Source organism: Alosa sapidissima, chromosome 9 (assembly GCF_018492685.1).
Source record: "Alosa sapidissima isolate fAloSap1 chromosome 9, fAloSap1.pri, whole genome shotgun sequence".
In the NCBI taxonomy this organism is placed as follows: domain Eukaryota; kingdom Metazoa; phylum Chordata; class Actinopteri; order Clupeiformes; family Clupeidae; genus Alosa; species Alosa sapidissima.
Window position 1 is genome coordinate 10,835,691 of NC_055965.1, and position 23,002 is coordinate 10,858,692.

At 40.7% G+C, this 23,002-nt stretch overlaps 1 protein-coding gene across 1 annotated transcript; it reads left to right on the plus strand.

Moving 5' to 3' along the window:
- The first annotated feature begins 500 nt into the window (after positions 1 to 500).
- Positions 501 to 22,566, plus strand: LOC121719156 (cytosolic phospholipase A2 delta-like). The gene is made up of 15 exons (XM_042104581.1): positions 501 to 607; positions 2,512 to 2,530; positions 3,156 to 3,249; positions 3,467 to 3,609; positions 11,167 to 11,368; positions 11,773 to 11,878; positions 12,059 to 12,256; positions 12,481 to 12,570; positions 13,487 to 13,510; positions 13,664 to 13,765; positions 14,035 to 14,205; positions 20,360 to 20,443; positions 20,541 to 20,695; positions 20,823 to 20,985; positions 21,974 to 22,566. Exons 2-15 carry the CDS (start codon positions 2,514 to 2,516, stop codon positions 22,129 to 22,131), a joined length of 1,707 nt encoding a protein of 568 aa, XP_041960515.1. The 5' UTR covers positions 501 to 607; positions 2,512 to 2,513; the 3' UTR covers positions 22,132 to 22,566.
- Positions 22,567 to 23,002: the final 436 nt, after the last annotated feature.

Below are 23,002 nucleotides of genomic sequence, written 5' to 3' on the forward strand. Positions count from 1 at the left end.
GCTAAAGAACGCATGACAATGGGAAATTCAACCCATAAGGAAATATGTTCTGCTGTTTAGATTTTTCAGTGAAACTCAAGATTTTGAAGACATGTGAACAAACGAGCACACACACACATAGACTCAACATTTACTCACACACACACACACACACGCACACACACTAAGAAGCTACTGTACATGGCCATGATGCAGGAACTATTCATAGGAAAGGTGCTTTCCCACACTGATCACCTTTAACTGATAAAACCTTTGTAAAAGGAAATAGGAAGCTAAAGAGCTAAAGATTAAATTTATGAGTTAAATATTCATCAGCAGTTGAAAATGTCTCTGTGGCAAGTGCATTCTTTATGCAGTTCAAATGTGTTCCTGGCATCTGTGTGTGTGTGTGTGTGTGTGTGTGTGTGTGTGTGTGTGTGTGTGTGTGTGTGTGTTTGGGTCTCTCGCGAGCTCACTTTACTAAAAGCGGTTCATGTGTGGTCATTCAGCATTGTGAGGAAGGGTGTGCAAGCCGGGCAGCAGCACTTGAATTTAAAGCAGCTTGAATTTGCACAATTTGGAAAGCAGCACTGAGGTGCCTTGTTTGTGAACTTGAAGGCATCATTTGGTAAGGCAAAGCAATGATTATTTTTAAGAAATGCTCCAAAACCACAACCTGGTATAGTGTCTCAAGTAAATATATTTGTAAACATGTCAATATAGGCTAGGCCACTCTTGCATATTAATGTTTAGGTTTCGTCAATATTATGCCTATATAATAGTCTAGAAACGATTCACACAATGCCATTAATTTAAAAATGATAGACAGTAGGAGATGGTATCGATAATAGTGTCCATAGTATTTCAATGCCAAATTTGGATACCAATGTGTATTTGTGTTTTCTTTCATTTTTATGTTTGCTTATGTTTACAAATAACCTTAAATTATGTATAATGCCTCAACATCAATGGGTGGCATCTTCCACAATGTCCCCTGTTGAGGTGCTCTAGTTCCATCTGACACCAAATTAAGTTTTGGGGGATGTTGTTTTTGTTTTGGAGTTTGATATGTTGATATGTTGTACAGTGTTCGAATTGTTTGCTTGATATTTGTCAAACATTAGTAAACACCTATTTCTTTTGATCTTTCACTGACTCTGTGCTTTATGGGTTACATAAGGTTACATACCAACATGCACCGACTTTTGAAATAATCAGTGGTGGAGGAAGTACTGAACCTCAGTACTTAAGTAAAAGTACAAATACACAGAGAAATATTTACTTTAGTAAAAGTAAAAGTACCACAATGACAACCCTACTTAAGTAAAAGTAAAAAGTACCTGCTTTTAAATGTACTTTAAGTATTAAAAGTAAAAGTATTTGCATAATGATTTATTCTCTTAATATCTATATTCTAAAAGGAAAAATCAGTATGGGCTGTGGCATTTTAATTAAGCTAGTTTTAGGTTATACTCGACTAGATAGTTTTAAGTTAATGCAATTGTGCTTACCATCTGTGGCCCTGTTTACATTCTGACCTACAATTCTAGAGACTGTAATTCTGGTTATCTACTAGGGTGATCTGCTGAGTAATATCATTCAGCAAAACACGAGAGCCTGAAGTTTAACGGGGTAGACAAGGGAAACGTCGGGTGGATCGTAATGCCAATTATGCTGATTGAACAGAAAAGTTGCTGAGAAAGGTGTCTTTATGATTAAGTTCAGTTTCACTTGCGCAGACGCATAGACATTGAATGAGCGCTCACGTTACTACCCCCCAATTGTAGGCTATGCATCTTTATTTAATCACACACAATTAAGAAATATTTCCTAATCTGGAAAATGTTACGTTTTTTCCGGCCACCGGTTCATTAATAGTCTACCATTCATTTGTGCCGCAAATGATCAGACGTGTGACAGAAGCATGGGCATAGCCTGTAACTTCGCTGATCCGCGGATAGCAATCTCATCGGAGAGGAGGCCCTAACGCTGCAGATAACAGACAGAGAAAGGCACAGAACACAGTTGCATGTACAGTGTAGCCATGGGTCTGGTGAATATAGCCTACCGAATGCAGATGGCTACAAGCTCACGCTGCCTGGTCTAGACTAGAAGCTTATGTTTCTAAGAATGCACGTAGCGCTCCAGAATCTTTGGTAGCAACCCCCCGGTAAAACAAACGTGTTTGTCAGAGAGAGAAAAAAAACTGATCATAAAATGTATCGTAAAAAGGAACGATGGTGTTGTAGAAATGTAGCGGAGTAAAAGTACAGATAATTGCTGTAAAATGTAACGAAGTAAAAGTCAAAAGTATGCACTATAAATTTTACTTAAGTAAAGTACAAATACGTGGAAAATTTACTTAAGTACAGTAACGAAGTATTTGTACTTCGTTACATTCCACCACTGGAAATAATTAAAGGCATTCATACTTATCCAATCGAAAAGTAGAGTATACCTTGATGCAATCATTTATAGCAGTCAATGACTAATGATACCGACTCCTTTTTTTTCTCCTTACATGGTCTACAGACATGGATGTGGTGATCAGGTACAATACAGTCGGCGGAAACATATTTTATCAATTATACTGTACAAGGCATTCAACAGAGAGAAAACAACAAAACTATGTTTACTAATTATTATTATTATTAGTAGTAGTATTAGTAGTAGTAGTAATAGTTACTAAATTGTGCCCTCATTTTTTTATTTTTGTAAAATGAGAGCACAGTTTAGTAAAAGGAGCACACTATCTAAAAAAGCACACATTCTCTCAATGTACAAGAAAATTTAGAAGGACACCTTCAGGGCTCTGTACTGGAGATAAGTTGAGAAGTGTGCTATATTTCCTTTGAGATAGTATGCTACTATTGACTGAAATCCCAGATCCCTCTGAAAAAGAAACCTGCACTCACCTATATGAAGTTCATCATATGCACGTTGTGTTCAGCTAGGGGATGAGTGGATGTGGTATTGGAAGCTGCCAGACATGTTTCTATTTTCATCTGCAGTCAGTGCTGACATCAAAAGGGGAGAGGAATTGGCTCTGAGTTCCCCATCCATTGCCAGTTAAAATGTCCCGTCCTCGCTCATGGTAGTGTGAATGGGTAATCTTTATGTGATACTGTAAACCATTTATAAAATAAAAATTCTGATCTCCACAACTCTTATTTAAGAAAGGACCTCTGCCCCCATGAGACACATTTCATTAAGGAAAGGCAAAGTAAAGTACAGGATGCTCTATGCAGACATGCCATTCACTGTCCTGAGGTGAGCTAACCTGCACGTTTGCATTCATCAGTATTCATAAATTAATGAACAGACAAAAGTCTTGAGAATGTCCTCATTTTCCTTTGCCAGGCGAAAAAAGTTTCTGCTGTCTAGAGCATAACTTTGAAACCAATCATCATAATGTTATTACAAGAGAATCATTAAAATGTATATCACTAAATATATATAATATTGTATGGTATGTGTTCCCTCACAGAATATAGTTCCTCGTGTGGCACTGTTGGGTTCTGGGGGTGGCCAAAGGGCCCACACCGGCTTCCTTGGTGTTATGCGGCAGTTGGGAAAAGAAGATCTCCTAGACTGCATGCTCTATGTGGCCAGAGTCTCTGGATCCACGTGGTCAGTAAAAAAAAAAAAAAAACATGACATGAAGACATCTTACTATGTTTGCCACTGTGTGGATGACTATGCTTTGCATATTGTGGTAAAGATTACATTTATAAGTTAAATATTCATCAGCAGTTGAAAATGTCTCTGTGGCAAGTGCATGCTTTATGCAGTTCAAATGTGTTCCTGGCATCTGTGTGTGTGTGTGTGTGTGTGTGTGTGTGTGTTTGTGTGTGTGTGTGTTTGGGTGAAAGGTGATGAAATATACAGAGACAGGTCAAGAAATATAGTGCAATGTAGACAGTATAGAGTTGATTTACAGACGGTGGTTTAGAGTAATATGAAGTATTCCTTTATTCTGAGATACATCTGAGATAGGCTACATCAATAGGCTATCCACACTCACACTCCCCCACATTTGTAGTTACCATCTGGGATGTTGATGGCTCCTGTGTGTTTACTAACAGGAATATGGGCCCTCACTACCTGGGGCCTGTTGCACAAAAGCAGAATTAAGACATCTGGGATAAGTTACTGAGCTGCGCTCAATGAATCCAAAACAAGAGCGTACAGGGTTAATTGGTTGCACAACGAGCAAGCCAGGATGAGCAGACACGGATTCATCAAGCCAGGTGAAACCTATCCTGGATAAGTGCGCGCTCACGGCTCCCTCAAATAGACCCCGCCACCGATCACAGATTCACTGATTCACCATGGCAACTAGACATAACTAGAGCAGCTTCATTGCTTCTTCTACGGTGTGAAGTAGGTAGCGATAGCCTTTTCACAACAGCAATAAACAGCAACACCTCTGTTTAGGAGAATATTGCAACTAGTGCCGCGACCACCACGCACAAAATGGTTAGGCACTCCCGTGAAGTCACATTGTCGCATGACAGGTCGGGAATGGCGATATGTAAAAGTTAATTAATGATCACAAATGTTTAAATAATGACAGTGGGTCTAGTTATATGTGATAACAATGTGTAGTGGGCAGTGGAATAACTATTGGTTTCCGTTTGTGGTGACTGCTGACTGAGATAAGGGATGACATTAAATAGATCCTGGAACTTAGCCTGGTCTGGAGCAGGCTAGCTCCACAGAATAAATCGCCATGGTGATTTATACCATAACATAATCTGCTGCCCCCTATCCCGCTTTTGTGCAACTGGCTCACGGATAAATTGAGCCAGGATAACCAAGATATCCCGGCTTAATCCCTTATTCTAGTTTTGTGCAATAGGCCCCTGGTCTCTAATATTGGGTGGACGTTTGAAAACCATCGCCATAGGCTATTTGCTACGATATAGCCTAAGCTACTGTTAGGCCTACAACAAGTCGCGATTTATTATAAGTATAAGTATAAGTATATATAAGTATATATACTCTTTTGATCCTGTGAGGGAAATTTGGTCTCTGCATTTACTTCCAACCCGTGAATTAGTGAAACACAGACAGCACACAGTGTACATGTAACGGTAACAGGTTACCGGCTATTCTCCCCTCGAAACACACAACAACACAACAACGTAGTATAAAAATATATAGTTTATTAACAATCAAGTTTTAAAAACACAGTTCAATAAATAGCTTCGGGTCAGGTGAATAAGTATACTAGCACCTTAACTCATTGAATGCCAAGCTGTTTTCGGAAGCTTTGTCCTAGAGTGCCAGCAATCTAGACCATTGTTGATGATTTTTGTAGAGCCACAGCATATTCTGTGTTATAGCTATGAACACATAGCCTGGCGGGCCATCCTATATCATTGAAATGTATAGTCTGTAATCGAACCATTCACCTTGCTTAATCCAAGGGGAGGGCAGAGAATTGTCTTTCAAACTGCCTAGGCATGTGTAGCTAGGCGGGGGTAGAGTTCCAGATTTTAGTTGTCGACTACGCCACCTAGAGGAGTTATGCTTCCCTAGGAATTAAATGGTGAGGTGGTGTGCTTAAATGCAGCCTGGGCACACACTTCCTAGCTATCAGATTTGCAGACACACAGGTTCGTTGCAATTATGAGACAGAGACGGAATTCTATAAATCAATCATTACTTGTTTTTATTGTATTTCAAGAACACATCAACCTGAAGAGAATGGCATTTAGAGGATACGCCATACGGTCATTTTATTTTGGACAAGACAAAAACAATTCACATTAGGGATACTTCCATAGACAGGACAAAACAAATACTTAAACACATGGAGTGGGGCTTACCCAGGGGAGGCAGGCTATCTGGACTGGGGTCAACAGGACCACACGTGGAACTCTGGATACACCACAACCACCCAGGTGCATGCTACACTGGAAATGCACACAATACACACATGAAAAATAGGACACCCACCACAAGGTGACAAGCCTCCCTGCAGTAAAGCCCCAACTTCTGTAACAAAAAGGAAACAATGAAACACAGACACAATCACACCAATGGGTCAAGAGACAGGTCTAAATCATGAGGAGCCAACAGACGCTCTCACCGTCTGAGGGGCAGTGAAACAAAGGTGTAAGTAAGCTTACAGTTAGAGTAAACACAGCATGCACAACTGCAACAGAACCAAAACCCAACAGGGGCGCCACAAAAGCGCCTAAACCACTCACAGCAGACTTTGTGACAAATACAGACACATGCCCATGCAATAGACGACACTGGCCACTGGTGAGACATATAATGGACAAGATAACAAAGAAATAAACAAACTAAACACAACGCCAATGACACGCTGACATTTTCCCACAACAGACAAGGACAGAAATAAACCAATACAGTTAACACATACACAGGCCCGCATGCACACACAAGCGGAGGGTTACCATAAGAAGCCTGTGCCAGCACGCACAGTAGGCTCGCCTAGATTAGGCCTACTGCTAATGGCATCACGTCGCGGGCAGACGGCATGCGAAATAAATAAAACAAAATCAGAGAGACAAAACAGAAGCACTAGTATTAGCTGGTGAAATAGAGATCCACTCCAATGGGTGTAGCCAGCGTACAACCTGCACAACAGCTGATGAAATGCGATTTCCCTGCGATAATGGACGCGTATTGAACTGGGTGGCCAATCTGACCATGAAACCAGCAGATGACAACAAAACCCACACACTCCTTAGCTCACGAATCGCTAACTGAGTCGCAACGATCAATTGCTCGACTCCCAACTCCTGCAGCACCACTCCCAACAATGGGTCCCATCTGCAGAAGACCACGGATATCCACGAGCTGCTAACCACAGGAGCACAGAATGAGAAGGAGCAAACGAGGGCACAAAACTAGAGACAAACAATCCCAACCTAGTCCTGCCGCTTCCCAGCATCAGCCTCTTTGATAATTACTACACATCCGGCATCCGGTGTGGCACCGATGTGGTGGGTTGGCTTAAAGGCACAGGCACTCCATTTCAACCTATTACACATGCAATAGGCCAGCGCTATGACCATATCCGTATCCGGTCGGCAAAACGGCAAATATATCCTTCTTCGAAAGGAATGACTTAAGTGCATTGTGTTGCTCAACTTTCAAAAAAAAAAAAGTCCAACTCCTCCAAAGTTGACGCTAACGCCGATTCAAACAACCACTCTTCGTTCGCCATAGCCACCTTCCTTGTTGTTCACCGTCGCAAGACTGTCGTTATCCTGTTAAGCCCGCCTTAAGACTCTCTAACAAAATAGAGCACTGTGATTGGATGACGTCAACGGCGTCAGCCAATAGAAATCCCTATGGTTTGATACTAGACGCTAGGGTGCGTCTAGATTTCTAGGCTAATGAACACATACAATGGCTCATTTGAAAGGTGAGACTTTAAGCTCCCAGTGGGTGCAAACCGTGTATTTCTACACGCCCCTGTTCCTGAGAAATCCCAAGCTAAACAGTGGCTAGTTTTCATCAAAATCGCTGTTTTTTTCTAGAAATGGAGATGTATGAAATATGAAGTGTTGCCTGTAAAGATTCCGGGAAGTGACTTAGCGAGACCTGGCGAGACTGCCACCTAGTGATAGACCCACGAAAATGGCCTGGTTTTGAGCTGACTTGCATGCGTCACTGATTCGACCCAAAGCGGCAACCGAGTTATGATAAAATGTCCAGATAAAATGTCCAGATTGTGCGTTTTCATGAGTTTTCGATCGTCATATATTTCATTTCCATTCATCACAGAGTTCCCAAAATCACATATAAGGTGTGTTAGAGTGTCTAGTTTCGTAATTAAAAAAAAAAGCTAAAAACGTAATATTACATTTTTGGCACTCAACGCATTTTGGCACTCAATGAGTTAACACAGCAGTAGCAGAGTGATCCTTCCTAAACCAGGGGCTGTGACGGGGCTAAGCTCCGTACAGAGAGAACCAACCAAAGGGGGGGGGGTTTAGCCAGGGGCTCTATCCAAGTATATGGGCGCCACTAGGGGTTGCCTAATGCACCCAACAAGGAAGGCAAAAGAGGTAAGCTACGATACAGTACTCACTCACAAAATGGTAATAAGACACACAGCAACCTTTAGTGTTGATCATGTCAGTTGTGGACCTACACTTACGGAAGCCACACTGTGTTTCAGGGAGAGTAAGTTCTGAGATGTACTCGACCAGTCGGGAGAGCATAATCTTTGCAAGGACTTTGCCTGCTGTGGAGAGGAGCGAAATTCCTCGGCTGTTGCCACAGTCTGCTCTGTCCCCTTTCTGCTTATAGAGAACGATGATGTTGGCATCCTTCCAATCCTGGGATATGTTCTCAGACTGCCAGATTTTGGTGATCAAGAGGTGTAAGCGGCGTGTGAGGAGGTAGCCCCCATGTTTGAACACCTCCGCTGGGATACCATCGGGTCCTGGGATTTTGTTATTTTTCAGGCTCCTGATCGCCTTGGATGTTTCTCCGAAGCCAGGAGGGCTGTCCAAGTGTCGCATCTGTGGCATAACAGGCGCCTTGTCAAGGATGTTGGGGTCTGCAGGGTTGCTGAGGAGACCTTTAAAATGTTCGGCCCAACGCTCAAGGATCTCTTGGCGGTCCTTCAGGAGGCTGTCTCCAGCAGCAGATCTAACAAGAGTGAGGGTTTGCTTCCTTGGTCCATAGAGAGCTTTGATGGCATCATAGAAGCCATGCGTGTCACTGCAGTCAGCAAGATGTTAAATTTATTTTGCTTTCTCCAGCCACCAGGTGTCTTCCATGGCCCTTAGTGACAGCTGTGCTTTGGCTCTAGCCTTGGTGTAGTTGGCTTTTAGCATGGAGGATTGTGGGTTGGAGAGCAGGGCTTTGTGGGTCTGCTGTTTTTCTTGCAGAGTCAAATGGATATGAGAAGAGTTGTTGTCAAACCAGTCCTGATGTTTTCTGACCTTGGTGCCAAGGGCTGTTGAGGCGGCAGAGTGGATGGCGGCAGATAGAACTGGCCAGTCTTTGGCATCAGCTTTCTCTGGGACATGAGAGAGGTTGCATGTAAGGTGGCGACGGAAGTCATCAATGGTGTCTGGGTTGGAGAGAGCGGCGATGTTAGTCTTCTAGTCAGTCCAGCACTCTGCTCCCCGCATGGCTCTAGTGATCATCACATCCTGTCTGTTCTTTTGGCGAACAATGATGTAGTCCAAAAGGTGCCAGTGTTTAGATCTGGGATGTTGCCAGGTAGTTTTGTGATGTTTTTTCATCTGGAAGGTGGTATTAGTGATAAGCAACTCATGCTCTGCACAGAGGGATAGTAGGCGGTGCCCATTGTTGTTCATTTTTCCTACTCTATGCTGACCAATGACCTTCTTCCAGATGAGATGCTCATTTCCCACTCGTGCATTAAAGTCACCCATAAGAAGTTTGTCGGCGGCTGGGACTTTCTGGATGACTTCATCAAGACAATGGTAGAAATCTTCTTTTGTGTTGTTATCTGCATCCAGGGTGGGTGCATAAGCACTGATGAGTGTGGCAAAGCGCTTCTTGGTAAGAGGAATGCGCCATGTCATCAGGCGCTCACTGATGCCCACAGGGGATTCCGGGATTTGCTGCAGCAGCTTGGTTTTCACAGCAAAACCCACACCGTGGATACGACGCATGCCTTCGGGAACCCCTTTCCAGAAGAAGGTGTAGCCTGCACCCACTTTCGTCATGGAATCCTCGCCGTGTAACCTGGTCTCACTGAGAGCTGCAATGCCCTCAGCCTCCTCGACGAGTAGATTGCTGGTCCACTGAGCAATCTAGCTGAATTAAGGCTAGATTATCCCCGGTGTTTCTGCCTGTTAGGCCTAATTTGTGGCACAACTGAATGGTGTTATGGAACCGCAGACTGAAAGAAAAAGAAACTAAATGTTTCTCTGATCAATACACTTCTTAATTCATAAAATATAGAGGCATAACATTAGGTGGTAGTGGTAGGTGCCTGAAAACTGACAGGTGTGTACGATGTTATTTTTTATGTGAAATGTCCGTTTATGAAAATAGCTGGCCACGTGTAAACGTAGACTTATAGCTTCTAATCAGTACAACAGTTTTCAGCATAATTGCACAAGGGTTTTATAATCATCAATTAGCTTTTTAACAAGGGTTGCCAACTGTTCCGTAAAATACAGAATCATCCGTATTTCAAAGGAAAAAGAAGGTGTTCCATATTGAACTGATACGGAACGCATTTTGTTCCGTAGCCTATTATTATTAACTCTATCAAGTTTGACTATGAACGAAGAACGTGCGATTCGTATGAGATAAAGAGAAACCTTGCCGCTGTCATATATCCCTCTCGGTTTGTCTGTCATTACTATATCCCAAAAGAGCCAGACCCACATCAAATTGTTGGGTCTGGGAACACACCATTGGCAGGCCTCAATCGGGATGGGATAAACGGTTGTCTTTCAAATTCCCTCTGCACGCAATAGAATAGCGCTTCAACCCATGAGTCCCATGCATTTTCCCACCAGCGGAGCTAGTTGGTAGATCAAACTTTTGCTGTAGAGGGTCGACTTCAATGGCGTTCTTTGTTCTTTTCTCAAAGAAAAGCTTAACTCCAAGTCTTTAAGAGTCGCGGTCAAAGCCGATTCGAAAGACCGCTGTTTGCCAGCAGCAGCAGCCATTTTCTTTGTTTTCAAGTAACAGGGAATTCACGTGGAACTGTAGCAACTCTGTCATTATGTTAAGCCCGCCCACCAACTCTATACACGATGTGATTGGCCTGACCAGAGTTTATTTTTTTCCTCTTGCAAGCCAATGGAGAGTTGCTAGACGACCCTGGCTGAGTATATTTTCCTCAACCATACTAAGCAGTTCTAATAACATATTTATGCGTTTCCTGTATGTGCTTTCCGAGTTGATCTCATGAACACACTTTTTTTTTCGGAGGTCGGGATTTTTAAAGTTGGGTCCTCCGAGTTTACGGCCGGTATGAAGGCAGTATCAGGTTAAAACCGTGATTTTCACCTGAGAGCATCTTTAAGACTCACTGCACAGTGACAGGCAATGTTTGGTAGAATACATGAAGTTTGTAAGTGGAAGAATACATTTGAATGATATGATTTGAATAGGTGCTGTTCTGTCTTTGACCTGAAATTGCCTTTTTGCTGTGTTATGTCCACTATCTACTCTATGTGAATACCTGTTTGTTGGTTTCAGGTGCATGTCCTCATTGTATAAAGACCCACAGTGGACACAGAATGCAGAGGAGGCTGCAAATGAAGCACTGTTGAGCATGTCTGAGGGGGAGGGTGTCACATTCCATGATGGCGTTTACTGGATGAAGCAGAGACACGAGGAAGGATATTTTTCCCTCTCTGATGTGTGGGGGGTGCTAACTTGCAGAATAAAAGGTGTATCTGTGAGTATAAACATACTGCAACATTTTAAAATGAGCCTACATTCAGTCAAGACACTGAGAGCATCTGAGCATAAAGGCTTTTTTTTTGTTTTGTTATATTTTAATAAATAGGAATATGAAATTACAGAAATTAAAATTACTGAAAAAGTAAGCAGGTGTGCTTTACTTTTTCTGTAATATTAATTTCAATGCGATGAGTGTTTTGGGGAACAGTTGGGTCATTCCATGTCAAATCAACTGGTACCTTGCTATTTGATGTCAAAGTGACGCCTAAATGAACGGGGGACAATGGAATGCCAACTCCAAGTGATCCACGATTAGCCTAAGAGCCTCCCATAGGGGGTGCGCTTTCCAAACGTTCGCCGACCCCTTTAAGGATAACTCGGGTTATTTTCCTCTGTTAGCTGGAGACCAGGTTTTTGATGGATGACAAAGTTGAAAATGGGGCCATTCCATACCCACTCTACAGTGCCATTGAAAAACATTGCTTTCACAAGGAACAGCCACCAGGTATACTGTAAATATATACTATAAATACTATACAGCACAAATATGAAAATGACCGTAAGTCATTTCATCTATAAGAACAATGAGATTATGGGTGCATTTTGTCAGCGCTCAAAATCATACAATCTGTAAATTGCAAATCAACAGTATAAAACAAATCACACCTGGTTATTCACCTTCTAGGTTGCTGCTCCTGCCTTGACAGATTAATAAACTTCAAAACTCCTCGAACAGATTTTGTGTTTGAGTTCAGTCCTCATGAGGTTGGCTTCCTAGAGCCTGAAGCTTATGTGAAGACATCACTGCTGAAGCAGGACTTTGTGGGAGGGAAAGTGAAATCTGACCAGCGGAGGAAACCAATGGATATGGTTCAACTGCAAGGTTATCTTTTACTATAACACCCCAATGCAGGATAATAAACAATACAAGTTTCTGATGTTCTAATCCAGCACTACAGGTTGTACCACACACTCCAGAAAGAGGAAGAACTCTTTCTGCCGAACTTTACTCTTATCATCGGCGGCATGCCTTAAGAGCACCAAGCATGGTGATCCGCTAACTATAAATATCTAAAGGCATTCCTGAACTAACCTTGATCTTTGCAGGAATTTGTGGATGTGCTATGGGAGATTTTGACATAATCATAAAATATATGAAGGACACTCTCTGGGACTGGATTCACTCAATTATACTTGGTACGTTACCAGACTTGGCTTTGTTCACCACATTGCCACACTGTTTGTATCTGCTTCCTCCCATCTCAGGGTAATATCTTTTACCTTTTACGAATTAGGTCTTAGTAAGTCTTAGTATCTGCATGAATTTAATGAATTATCTTATGAATCTGCTCATTGGATCCCTTCTGTGAATATTCTCATACTCAAGACTTGGGATATTCCACCATTTGGGGAAATATACTCATTTTCCACCTCCCCTCCAGCCGTTTTCTGAGTCTGACAGTAACACTTTTAGCTCCCGCTCATTGAATCAGATTAGACCGTTAGCATCTCTGCTATAAGCTAACGGTCTAATCTGATTCAATGAGCTGGAGCTAAAAGTGTTACTGCCAGACTCAGAGAACGGCTGGATGAACTGGGGAAAGATTGTTTAACTCAAGGGGAGGTGGAAAATGAGTGTATTTCCCCAAATGGTGGAATATCCCTTTAATCTTTAGCACATTATATGAATTCCAGCATTCTTTGTGCAATGATACTGTATATGATTTACTTGGGAGGAAATGTACAGTGTTTGCCTTTTGGTTAATGATGATCCTTTCTTTTCTTGACAAGGAAATTCAATTTAAGATGTTAATCATGAACCCTTTCTTTTGTTTGATAAGAAACTTACATAGAAGCTGTGTACGTTTCTTGTCAAACAAAAGGAACACACTTTCTTTCTAAAATAATATCCACAAATTATGCAAGTATACTGAGTTTAGACTTCAGAATGAGATGTTGAGGTTTATACTAAAACATACAATCCATTCAAGAGCAAACCAGACAGGACATTTGGTGAGAGATAATAAAACAAGGAAAATTGTGTGTGTGTGTGTGTGTGTTACCAAATAGTCATGGAATTATATTAATTATCTATTGCATTTTTACTTTACAGACCTAGAAAGTGGTGCATATTCAGGTAAAAATGTCTTGTATGTGTTGTAGACTATAGGATTTTACTTATTTCATGTCTGCTGAACAATACATGAGAATACATACCAGTATAATCCGTTGGTTAGCAGAAATCTGAATAATGCATCTATGTTTCTGAGGGTTTTTTTCTTACTTAAAGGAAAGACTGACATTGTATTCATATTGGCTGACTTGATGAAGAAGTATGCTGACACAGAGCACAGCCTCTCTGAGTTGGAAAGACTTAAATGTCTCCTTGGAGGTAGTTACACACATCTACCCACCAACTATTTACACAACTTAAACAATTGAAGAGTAGAAATAAGTTTGAGTCTTGTTCACACACAATAGAGAATGGTAGTTCTTAAAACAAATGATTCCTTCTTGTTTACTAAATGCAAGTGAAGCACACTAAAAATCTGTAAACTAAAATGACAAAATTATCAGGTTTTGTATTCTTATTTATTCAGGTTTTGTAGTTATATAATGAGATGTGTTATTTTTATTAATTTTATTTTTTCTGCTATCTAGTGAGTTATGGAGAATTCAGCCTGTCACTTAAGGGTCTAGAGCAAGAGACCTGGAGAAACATGATTGACCAAGAGAGGAAGGAACTTGTGGAAGCCATCTCTGATGAACTGATAGCTTCAATAGACAAATGGGGCCACGACCACTCTCAATTTGAAGGCACAGCTGGTGATGGTAAGAGCTTTCATTTAAATGTTCTGTTAGCAGCTAATGCAACACAGTATGCCTACAGATTTCAGCATTAAAGAAATTCTATGAAGCAATCTGCTGCTTTTTGAGGTAGCCTAGCTTACTGGGCCATATGTCGGAGCGGAGCCAGGATTATTTTATAGGGGTGGCCATCTGGGTCCAGACTTTTTATTGGGGTGCCACTTATGAACCAAAACTACTATATGAAAACTACTTACATGTTTCAAAGATTAGGATAGCTGATTTTAATAACGCCAATAGATTGTGTAAAGCCAACACTAATGCACAAGTCCATTCACAGACAATCTGAACTCGCCCAATTTTTTAACCTGAGCTAACCATGAGTATTAGTAGTATTGAAGAGAAAATTATGCCTGCCCCACTTTCTTTGCATATTCATTTGTATATTAGCCTGTGTTTAAAGAAGAATAAGACGGCCCGTTTTGACAGCTTAGTCTATTTGAAGCATTATAGGGCATCCTTTAGTTAAACTAGATGTACCACAGAGCGGTACAAAATATGACCGCCGCCCAGTCCAGCACATTTTTTCCACAAAAATAAATCACGCTGAAAGGCCTATATGATTCTAACTGTCTCACTAAATTGCATTATCCACACTCAATTCTCACTGGTATCTGCTAGACAACAAGTACCAAAACATGATTAGTTCATAGATTTCACATGTAAAATTCATTTTATACATCCCCACCTCCATCTTGCCTGTTCATAATTCTGAGAAATTCTTGATTGTTTGTGTTATGTTTATGTTATGTGTGTGTGTGTGTGTGTGCGTGCTTGTGTGTGTGCTTGCGTATGTGCCTGTGCATGCAAGCGTACATATGTCTACTGTGTGAGTATGTGTTATACGTATGATTACTGTGAATGTATGTGTGTGTGTGTGTGTGTGTATCTGTTTGTGCACATGTGTACAGATGAAATGGGTTAACATGACCCCTGGAGGCAATCATACGGAAAAAAATGGTCATCCTAGGCCCTACAGTTCTCAAGATATTCACAGAGAACTGTGTCTGCCCTACCCTCCTTTCGGGGGGTCCAGTCCAGCGGGGGGGCTACAGATCAAAACGAAAAATGACGGTTCCATGCTATCCATGTGGGGGTACATGCCCACCCAGTTTTGTGTACCCCGGTCTTTCAGTGTCCCGTCGAATTCCGTTCATGGGGGGCCACACAATAAATTAATTTATGTTACTATACACCAACTGGCCTGTAGGTGGCCGGAGACAGTTTTCTGTGAATATCTCGAGAACCGTAGGGCCTAGGAGGTCCACCTTTTTTTTGTATGTTGGTCGTAAGGGGGCATGTCAACCCATCCCATTACCACTTATTTCATGTGCTAGCGCCACCTAGTTAAAAATTAAAAAGCAAAAAATTAGGTGTTTTCAACACAATATCTCACAACTATCTGTTGTGAGCTTTCGTTCATGGGGGGCCTTACAATAAAATAATTTATGTGTACATTTAGTGACCGTACTCCAACAAGGATTCCCGGGACACTGAAAGACTGGGGTACATGAAACTTGGTGGGCATGTAACCCCACATGGATAGCATGAAACCATCGGTTTTTGTTTTGATCTGTAGCCCCCCCGCTGTACTGGACCCCCCCGAAAGGAGGGTAGGGCAGATTTCTGTGAATATCTTGAGAACCGTAGGGCATAGGATGACCAATTTTTTCCGTATGTTTGCCTCCAGGGGTCATGTTAACCCATTCCATGTGCACACATGTGCATAAACAGATACACACGCACACTAGACTTTTACGGAAAAATTCCGTTTCGTCCCCGGGGGCCACCACAACCCCCCCCCCCCCCCCCCACGTGCTGGGCCCCCCGAACCGCAAAAAAAAAACAGTTTTTCCTAAATAATTACCTGAACCGTGGCACTGAGGATGAAGAATCTTTTATGGTATGTTGGTCTAAAGGCCCCCCCCCCCCCCCCCCCCCGGTAAAAAATGAAAATGCAATATTATTCTGCTTCAATCACCCCCTATCTTCAGTTAAGATGTTCAGAACTGCACCAAATTTTATGTGTATGATTGACCTGGCATTCTCTGGGGGTATGCCAAGTTTCGTAGAATTTCATCCATGGGGGGGTCTAAAAAAATTATGTTATGTGTACATTTAGTGACTGTACACTCATTGGCCTGTAGATGTCGGTGCACACATATACACATGCACACACACAGGCACCCACATACTATCGGTATTAGAACGGCCGATACATAATTACAAATTCAGTAGGATTAAAAGAAAGCCAAAATAAATATTCATCATCATCATCATGGCTGCATTTTCAGTATTGGCGATAAGTAGTCGTTTGTCCACTAGATGGCGCATCGTTGCAGTGAGATGTAATTTTGTTGGAAGTTAAAAGTGGGTTGGAAAAACAATGGACGCTTCCTACAAGGACTGTAATTTACTGCAGCGAACATCTAATAAGTATAGGACAATGTTCACATGAAGTGTAATTCCCATTTCTTCTTGAAGCCGAAATAAATCTGAGGATGTTTATCGGACATGCTTGGTTTTTACTGCAGGTACGTTAATCTTGTAATATCAATAAGGACCTAGGTAATGTTACCGTTGGTTGAGTGATGGAGGCCAATTTCATTGATTGCATTTGTAGAAAACTATAAATGCGGTTATACCAAGCAAATTGATAGCAGCACTGTTTGTATCTTTCGACTGTCATTTATTGCACGTGCTACAAAATCATTCTGTGCAATGGAAGATTTACCAACGTTACACCGGTCTGATACAGTTTTGCCTATACATGCGTGAGACTGAGACGCCTGTTTATTTTGTTTTAAGTGTGTGCAGGGTGTGAGAGGGGAATCGATGTGCTTTGATTCCAGCTTGGTAGTTGTAGTCTGTGAAATTAAAAAGCACGTGTGTGAAGTATCCAAACAATGACACCTTCATTTCATTATGGCTGCTTTAGCAACACACCTTAAGCTACTGTGTAGTGGGTCCCATTTAGAAGTGGCTACTTCATTCGCACTTTCATGGAGCTGCAAAAAATAACTGTAAAGTTATTACAACTTTTCGCCACGATATGGCAGTTTAAGTCCGCTTGATACTGTAAGGTGTAAGCCATTGGTTTCCAAAGGAGATTTTATTTGTGTCGCCAGCATAGCCTATTGACAATTTATGTTGTAAATAGGCCTACCTTATAATCCTACCTGTAGCTTAGGGAAGCTAACAGCTTTCTATTAGGATCTAGTTTGTTAGTTACAGTTTTGTCATAACTCCCTGATGCATTTTTGCATTTAGAATAGCCAGAGCGTGTATATCTCAATCGGAAAATTAAACAATATCGGGTGCCTATGGACTATCTTGATATGATCTATGATCTGCCCGCTATTTATTTTTTGATTTCTTAAAAGATTGAGCTTGGTCTGATGAAAGCCAGACTAGCCATGGACCTCAGTTACACAAAGGGAACATGAATCAGCCTATATTTGCACGAACAATAACGGACAAAAGCTCTTCAACTTTGGCCCGGTAAAATGTGTATGAACAGTCTAGCGACGCATTTCATCAAGGCCCATTTGGACATGTCAGTTATTTGCACCACTGGTTAGATGTAAAACAGCATTTCGTTTCAGACTACTGTTACTTAATTTGTGCATTAACAATAACGTTTCAGACTACTGTTACTTAATTTGTGCATTGACAATAAAGTAATACATGAACTAAAGATGACTAAAATCTTATGTAGAAGAAGAAACATTCACAAAAAATCCATCAATCCAAAAATGACCTTTGTTTTTGATAGCTGTTGAAAACGGCATGGAACTGACAGAGATGTTTTTGTTTATAAATACATAAAAAATAAATAAATAAATAAATAATAATAACATTATGCTGATACCTTTTGCTTTTCCCAAATACAATGTAGCCTACAGGTGTAAGTGACCTTTCATCAATCCAGTTGCAATGGATGAACTGTGATGAACTGCCCTACTTGTGATTGTTTAGAGATTTTAAAGGTTTTATAACAATGCTACATCTTCTTTGGCTATTCTACAATCTATTCACCTTTTCAGCACCAGTAGGCTACTTTCTGTGCAGCCGCACACACACACTCAGGCATGCCAAACAAGCATACACAAAAGTTTCAAGAGTGGGGGATGGAGTAAAATATGGCGACAAATTGAAGTGTGATTTATTTTCGCGGAACGGATGTACAGGACTGAGCGGCGGTCATATTTTGTACCGCTATGCGGTACATCTAGTTTTCATTGTGTCCGCTAGGTTATATCTGTGGCCTGAAATACCTTGTATGTGAAAGAAAACTTGTTCCCGAAGCACTTTTGAATTTATTTCCTCAGCATATTAGGTCATCATATATTATTATGGCCATTATTAAAATAATAATAAAAGAGTTTTTGAACTTTAATGTCACTAATGCTGATTATTCAATGATTCATTTGAATTTATATATTTAAAATACTTTTACAGCAAAAATTATATATGTGATTAATTTAGATTAAATGTATACAAGCGCCAAAACAGTCAGTTTCCTATCGAAAATGGCAAGCAGAGTGGCCGGGCTTTGACCAGTGGTAGCAGTGGCCACCCTTGGCCACCACGTAGCTCCGCCCCTGCCAAATGCACGTACATTTGTGAATGTAACGTTATCAGCGCCATGGCGCACGCTGGGATTCTGCAGTTTACGTGGTATTTATCAAATGTGCAATGCATCGGGTAATCAGCGCCTTTCTCCGCCCCCCTACAGCAATTTGCGAATGTTCACAACTGCAAGGCATACTTCAATCACAAGCGCAGTTGAATGAACAACATTAAAAGGAATCAAATGTTTAGCGATCATGAAATAATACAATACATCATAAGATGTCAACAAGCAGGGAGATAAAGAAGACCAGTAGTTCTACTCAAACTACTTGTGTGCGTAGACTATGGAAGATTGTCAAATCTGGCCAGTAGGAAAGTTTAAATGGATGATGTGAAAGTGAAAGTAAGACATTCGAAAGGCCAGCAAAATTCAAAGTTGCTTTTAATATAGTACTATTGGAACATGAAAAAGGGAGCTTGTCATCTATGATTTTCATGAAAATTGTGTTTTTGTATAGGCCTGAGAACTTCATCGTCTGACTCACTCGTATTTGTGTGTAGCGTGATATTAAATAAGCAATATCATTCGTTTTTGTGGGACACTATTAACTTATTGCATGGCGCTTTGCATGTCATGCAAATAAGAGCACATACATCTTCACATGTAGATGGTGTCAGACTGTAATCCTTTAGAAGTCTTTGAAAAAAGTGTATGAAGGCTTTAGTGTCAAGTGGAATGGTTTGTTTTTAGTGTAAGGTGTACAAAGAATGCATGTTTGCCCATGGCACCTTGCCAACAGGGTGCGAGTGTGACAGCGTATTTTGCCGGTCATGTGGCCAGAGCAAAGTCAGACACACATAGTGGGCTGTCAGGCCGAAGTTAACTAATAAAAGATAGATAGACCAGAATTTACACTGGTTGCATGTGATTGGTTTATTCAATTTCACTTCACTGGAGAGGTCTCGCCCATTTCAGAGCTTCCTGTAGTTGTCAAACTCGGGCCCTATATCGGAACGTCACATATTACCAACCGTCCTGTATGTCCAACCTCTTACAAATGTGTCACTTAATATTCATTTCTATACAAACCAAGACGACGGATTCCTAAAGAAACGCAAGCACCCACACCATACAGTAAGCGTATCTAAATTAGCTATGTACCAAAAATTACATTTTACCGTGACTCGAAGAGTTGTAAACAGTGTTGTAAGGCTGTACAAGGCAGTGTACAAATCCGCTTGGAGCTCCAGTGGAATTTTGAATTGCGACCATTGCCGTGAGAAAGGTTGGGAATAAGCACCCACCAGCCCAGGCAGTAAGATCCAAACTAGATTTTGTTCAAATCTACACACCTATGGCTACTGAAAAATGTAAGGTTCATTTATCAAATGTTATTTTGAAGTATTAAAAAACATCGTTGTTTTAGAATTTTCAAACGAAAAGGTTGGTAATTTGCATGTTTACGATATGTAACTTTATGATGATGAAATTGAAATTGAAGGGTACTGTTTTCAGATACTGACACAAATATATTTTTTTCAGTGTGGTGGGTCATGAGACATGTAATGCCATTGTTCATTGGCTGGAGGTTTGGAACTGTGGCTAATTTCCTCTACAAATTTCGAGGTGATATTGCTTTACTTAGAAGCATGACAAGTGCAGAAAAAAGACCTTTGTCTTCATGATATGAATGTTCCATCTTCTGTGGTGAATGTTGCTACAGATGATGCCATACCTAAGGACATGATTCAAAAGAAACAGATGCATCTGATAGATGCTGGACTCTACCTAAACTCACCATATCCATCAGCCCTGAGAGCAGCCAGATGCATAGATCTCATCATATCCTTTGATTTCAGTGATGGAGACCCCTTTGAGGTGAAAGCACTCACCCAGTCATATCATTTCATCGAAACAATTTGAGAAAATTATTAAGCGCTGTTACAACTTACGATTGTACTATTACAACAAACTACTAATTTGTGTTGTTTTGTCCCATACTCAGACACTGAAGGTGGCCAGTCAGTATGCAGTCATTAACCACCTTCCTTTCCCCAAAGTGGATCCACATTTGGACTCTAAATGCCCAAAGTCCTGTTATGTTTTTGAAGAAGGAGGCAAACCAACAGTTATTCACATTCCCCTCTTTAACATGGACAACTGTGAAAGTGAGTTATTGTGTTCTGTACAAAAGCCTACTTCACAGCTAAATTCGCAGCTAGCATTAAAATCAAGAGAATAATCCATATCCAAATGCACTGATACAAAGCCACCATGAGGTTGTTTCTGACAACAAAAGAATTACTACTTTAATTATTATATTACAGCACCACAATAAAATGATGCCTGCCACTCAGTTAGCTTAGTGAAATGTTGCAGTCTGGAGTTATATGTAATATATTTATAGTAAATAAATGTACATGTAATATGCCATCAAAGATTGAGGACACATGTCAATGTCGGTCTCCAGTAGACCATCTAGTGTTCTGTTTTTTTCAGGCCATTTACTGGATTATTAATCTCCTCCACCGTGATAGGCCTGTCACATAATTCTATTCCATTCCCATCAACAATTTTAACTGGTAGAGTACAGAAATGTGTCTGCTGAAGCCAGGGGGAACCTAGATTTATCTTAGTCTTAGTAAAAGTTACAGCTGAGTATTTCTCTGTCTTCTGTAAGAACCCCATCTATATTTAGTCTATAAATGATATTGTTGAAATGGTGTTTTACTAAGTTAAAGAAATGGTTAGAATTGTGAGTATAACTAATCTAAGTTGACCTGCAAGTGAGCTAGTTCCAAATTTTTCTCCACTAATAATGTGGAGATTTTTGTCACCACGTTTGCATCTGTTTAACACTGCCATATTTCCTCAAAAAGTTACCCATTTCCTAATTGATCCCAAATAGTTTTTCTTCATTGGCTTTACCAATACCCCTTCCTTAAAGCTGCTAAGTTTAAAGCTTCCCTAAAGTCTGCTAAGTGTATGTGTGTGAGTGTGCATGTGTGTGGGTGTGTGTGTGTGTTTGGTGCGATTGTGTGTGTGTGTGTTTGTGCGATAGTGTGTGTGTGTGTGTATGTGTGTGTGTGTGAACCATGAGAAACCCCTTAAACTTGACTCACCATGGCTTCACACTCTCTCTATCTCAATCTACAGATGAAGAAACACTTGAAATGGAAAAAAAGGAATACACAACCGTCCAGTGGCCCTACCGAGACAAAACAAAGATCGATCACCTGGCAGATCTAGCAGCGAAAAATGTGAGGATGAACCGAGAAATCATCCTGAGTGAGATAGAAAAGATAGTGCAGTGACACAGACCACAGAAATAACTCTATGGCCTTTGTTGAAGCAGTCAGCATAAACATGCATTTACATGAAAATGCATTTAGGATAGCAGAACATGAAATGTCTAATTAGGAGACAATAAACTATAATTTTCTTATAACTAGGCTTATGCATCTATTTTCATTCTAGTAAATTAGTTAAATATTGCTATACCAGCCCCACCTGTCCTAAGGGGCCAACTATCTCGGTAGATGGGAATGGTCTCTTAACTTTAGGCCAGTGTCCTACCCTCAGATTCTACGAAGATTTAGTGAGATCTGTGATTTTCCAGTTGGTAAATTTGACATTTGGATAAATATATGGATAGTCTTACCCCGGCCAGATTCAGTTCTCTGATGCAGATTTGTGACAGTCACACCATGTTTGGATGAAAATTGTGAAGAAGTGAGTGATGAACTGTATGCTCTTCATGTCCTTATAAAAGTTAATATTCTGAACAAAACAATAAAGTTTTATTGTGTTAATAAAAAAATATTTGTTACTCGTGTGGCGGAGGACAACAAGAAAAACATGTTACGTAACCCTTGAATAGAAGATAATAAAAACGTGGAAGCTCATTTTTACCGTTATCTCCCACTAGAGGGCCAGAGACCACTTAGGTAGCCTATATTTGTTTGTGTGTTATTAAACACGTAACTTTAAAGCCACTGTCCCAATGTAGGCCTACTGCAAATATTTGGAGGCAACTGCCAGAGGGTAACCATATTCCGGTCCTACATGATCACGTTAAGATAATTAAATGCCGAATCAGATTCTGAAATTTGCTTTTACTTTAGTTAAAGGTTGTATCAGCGATTTCAGGCACAAACATAAATTATCACATTAATCTAATCTTTC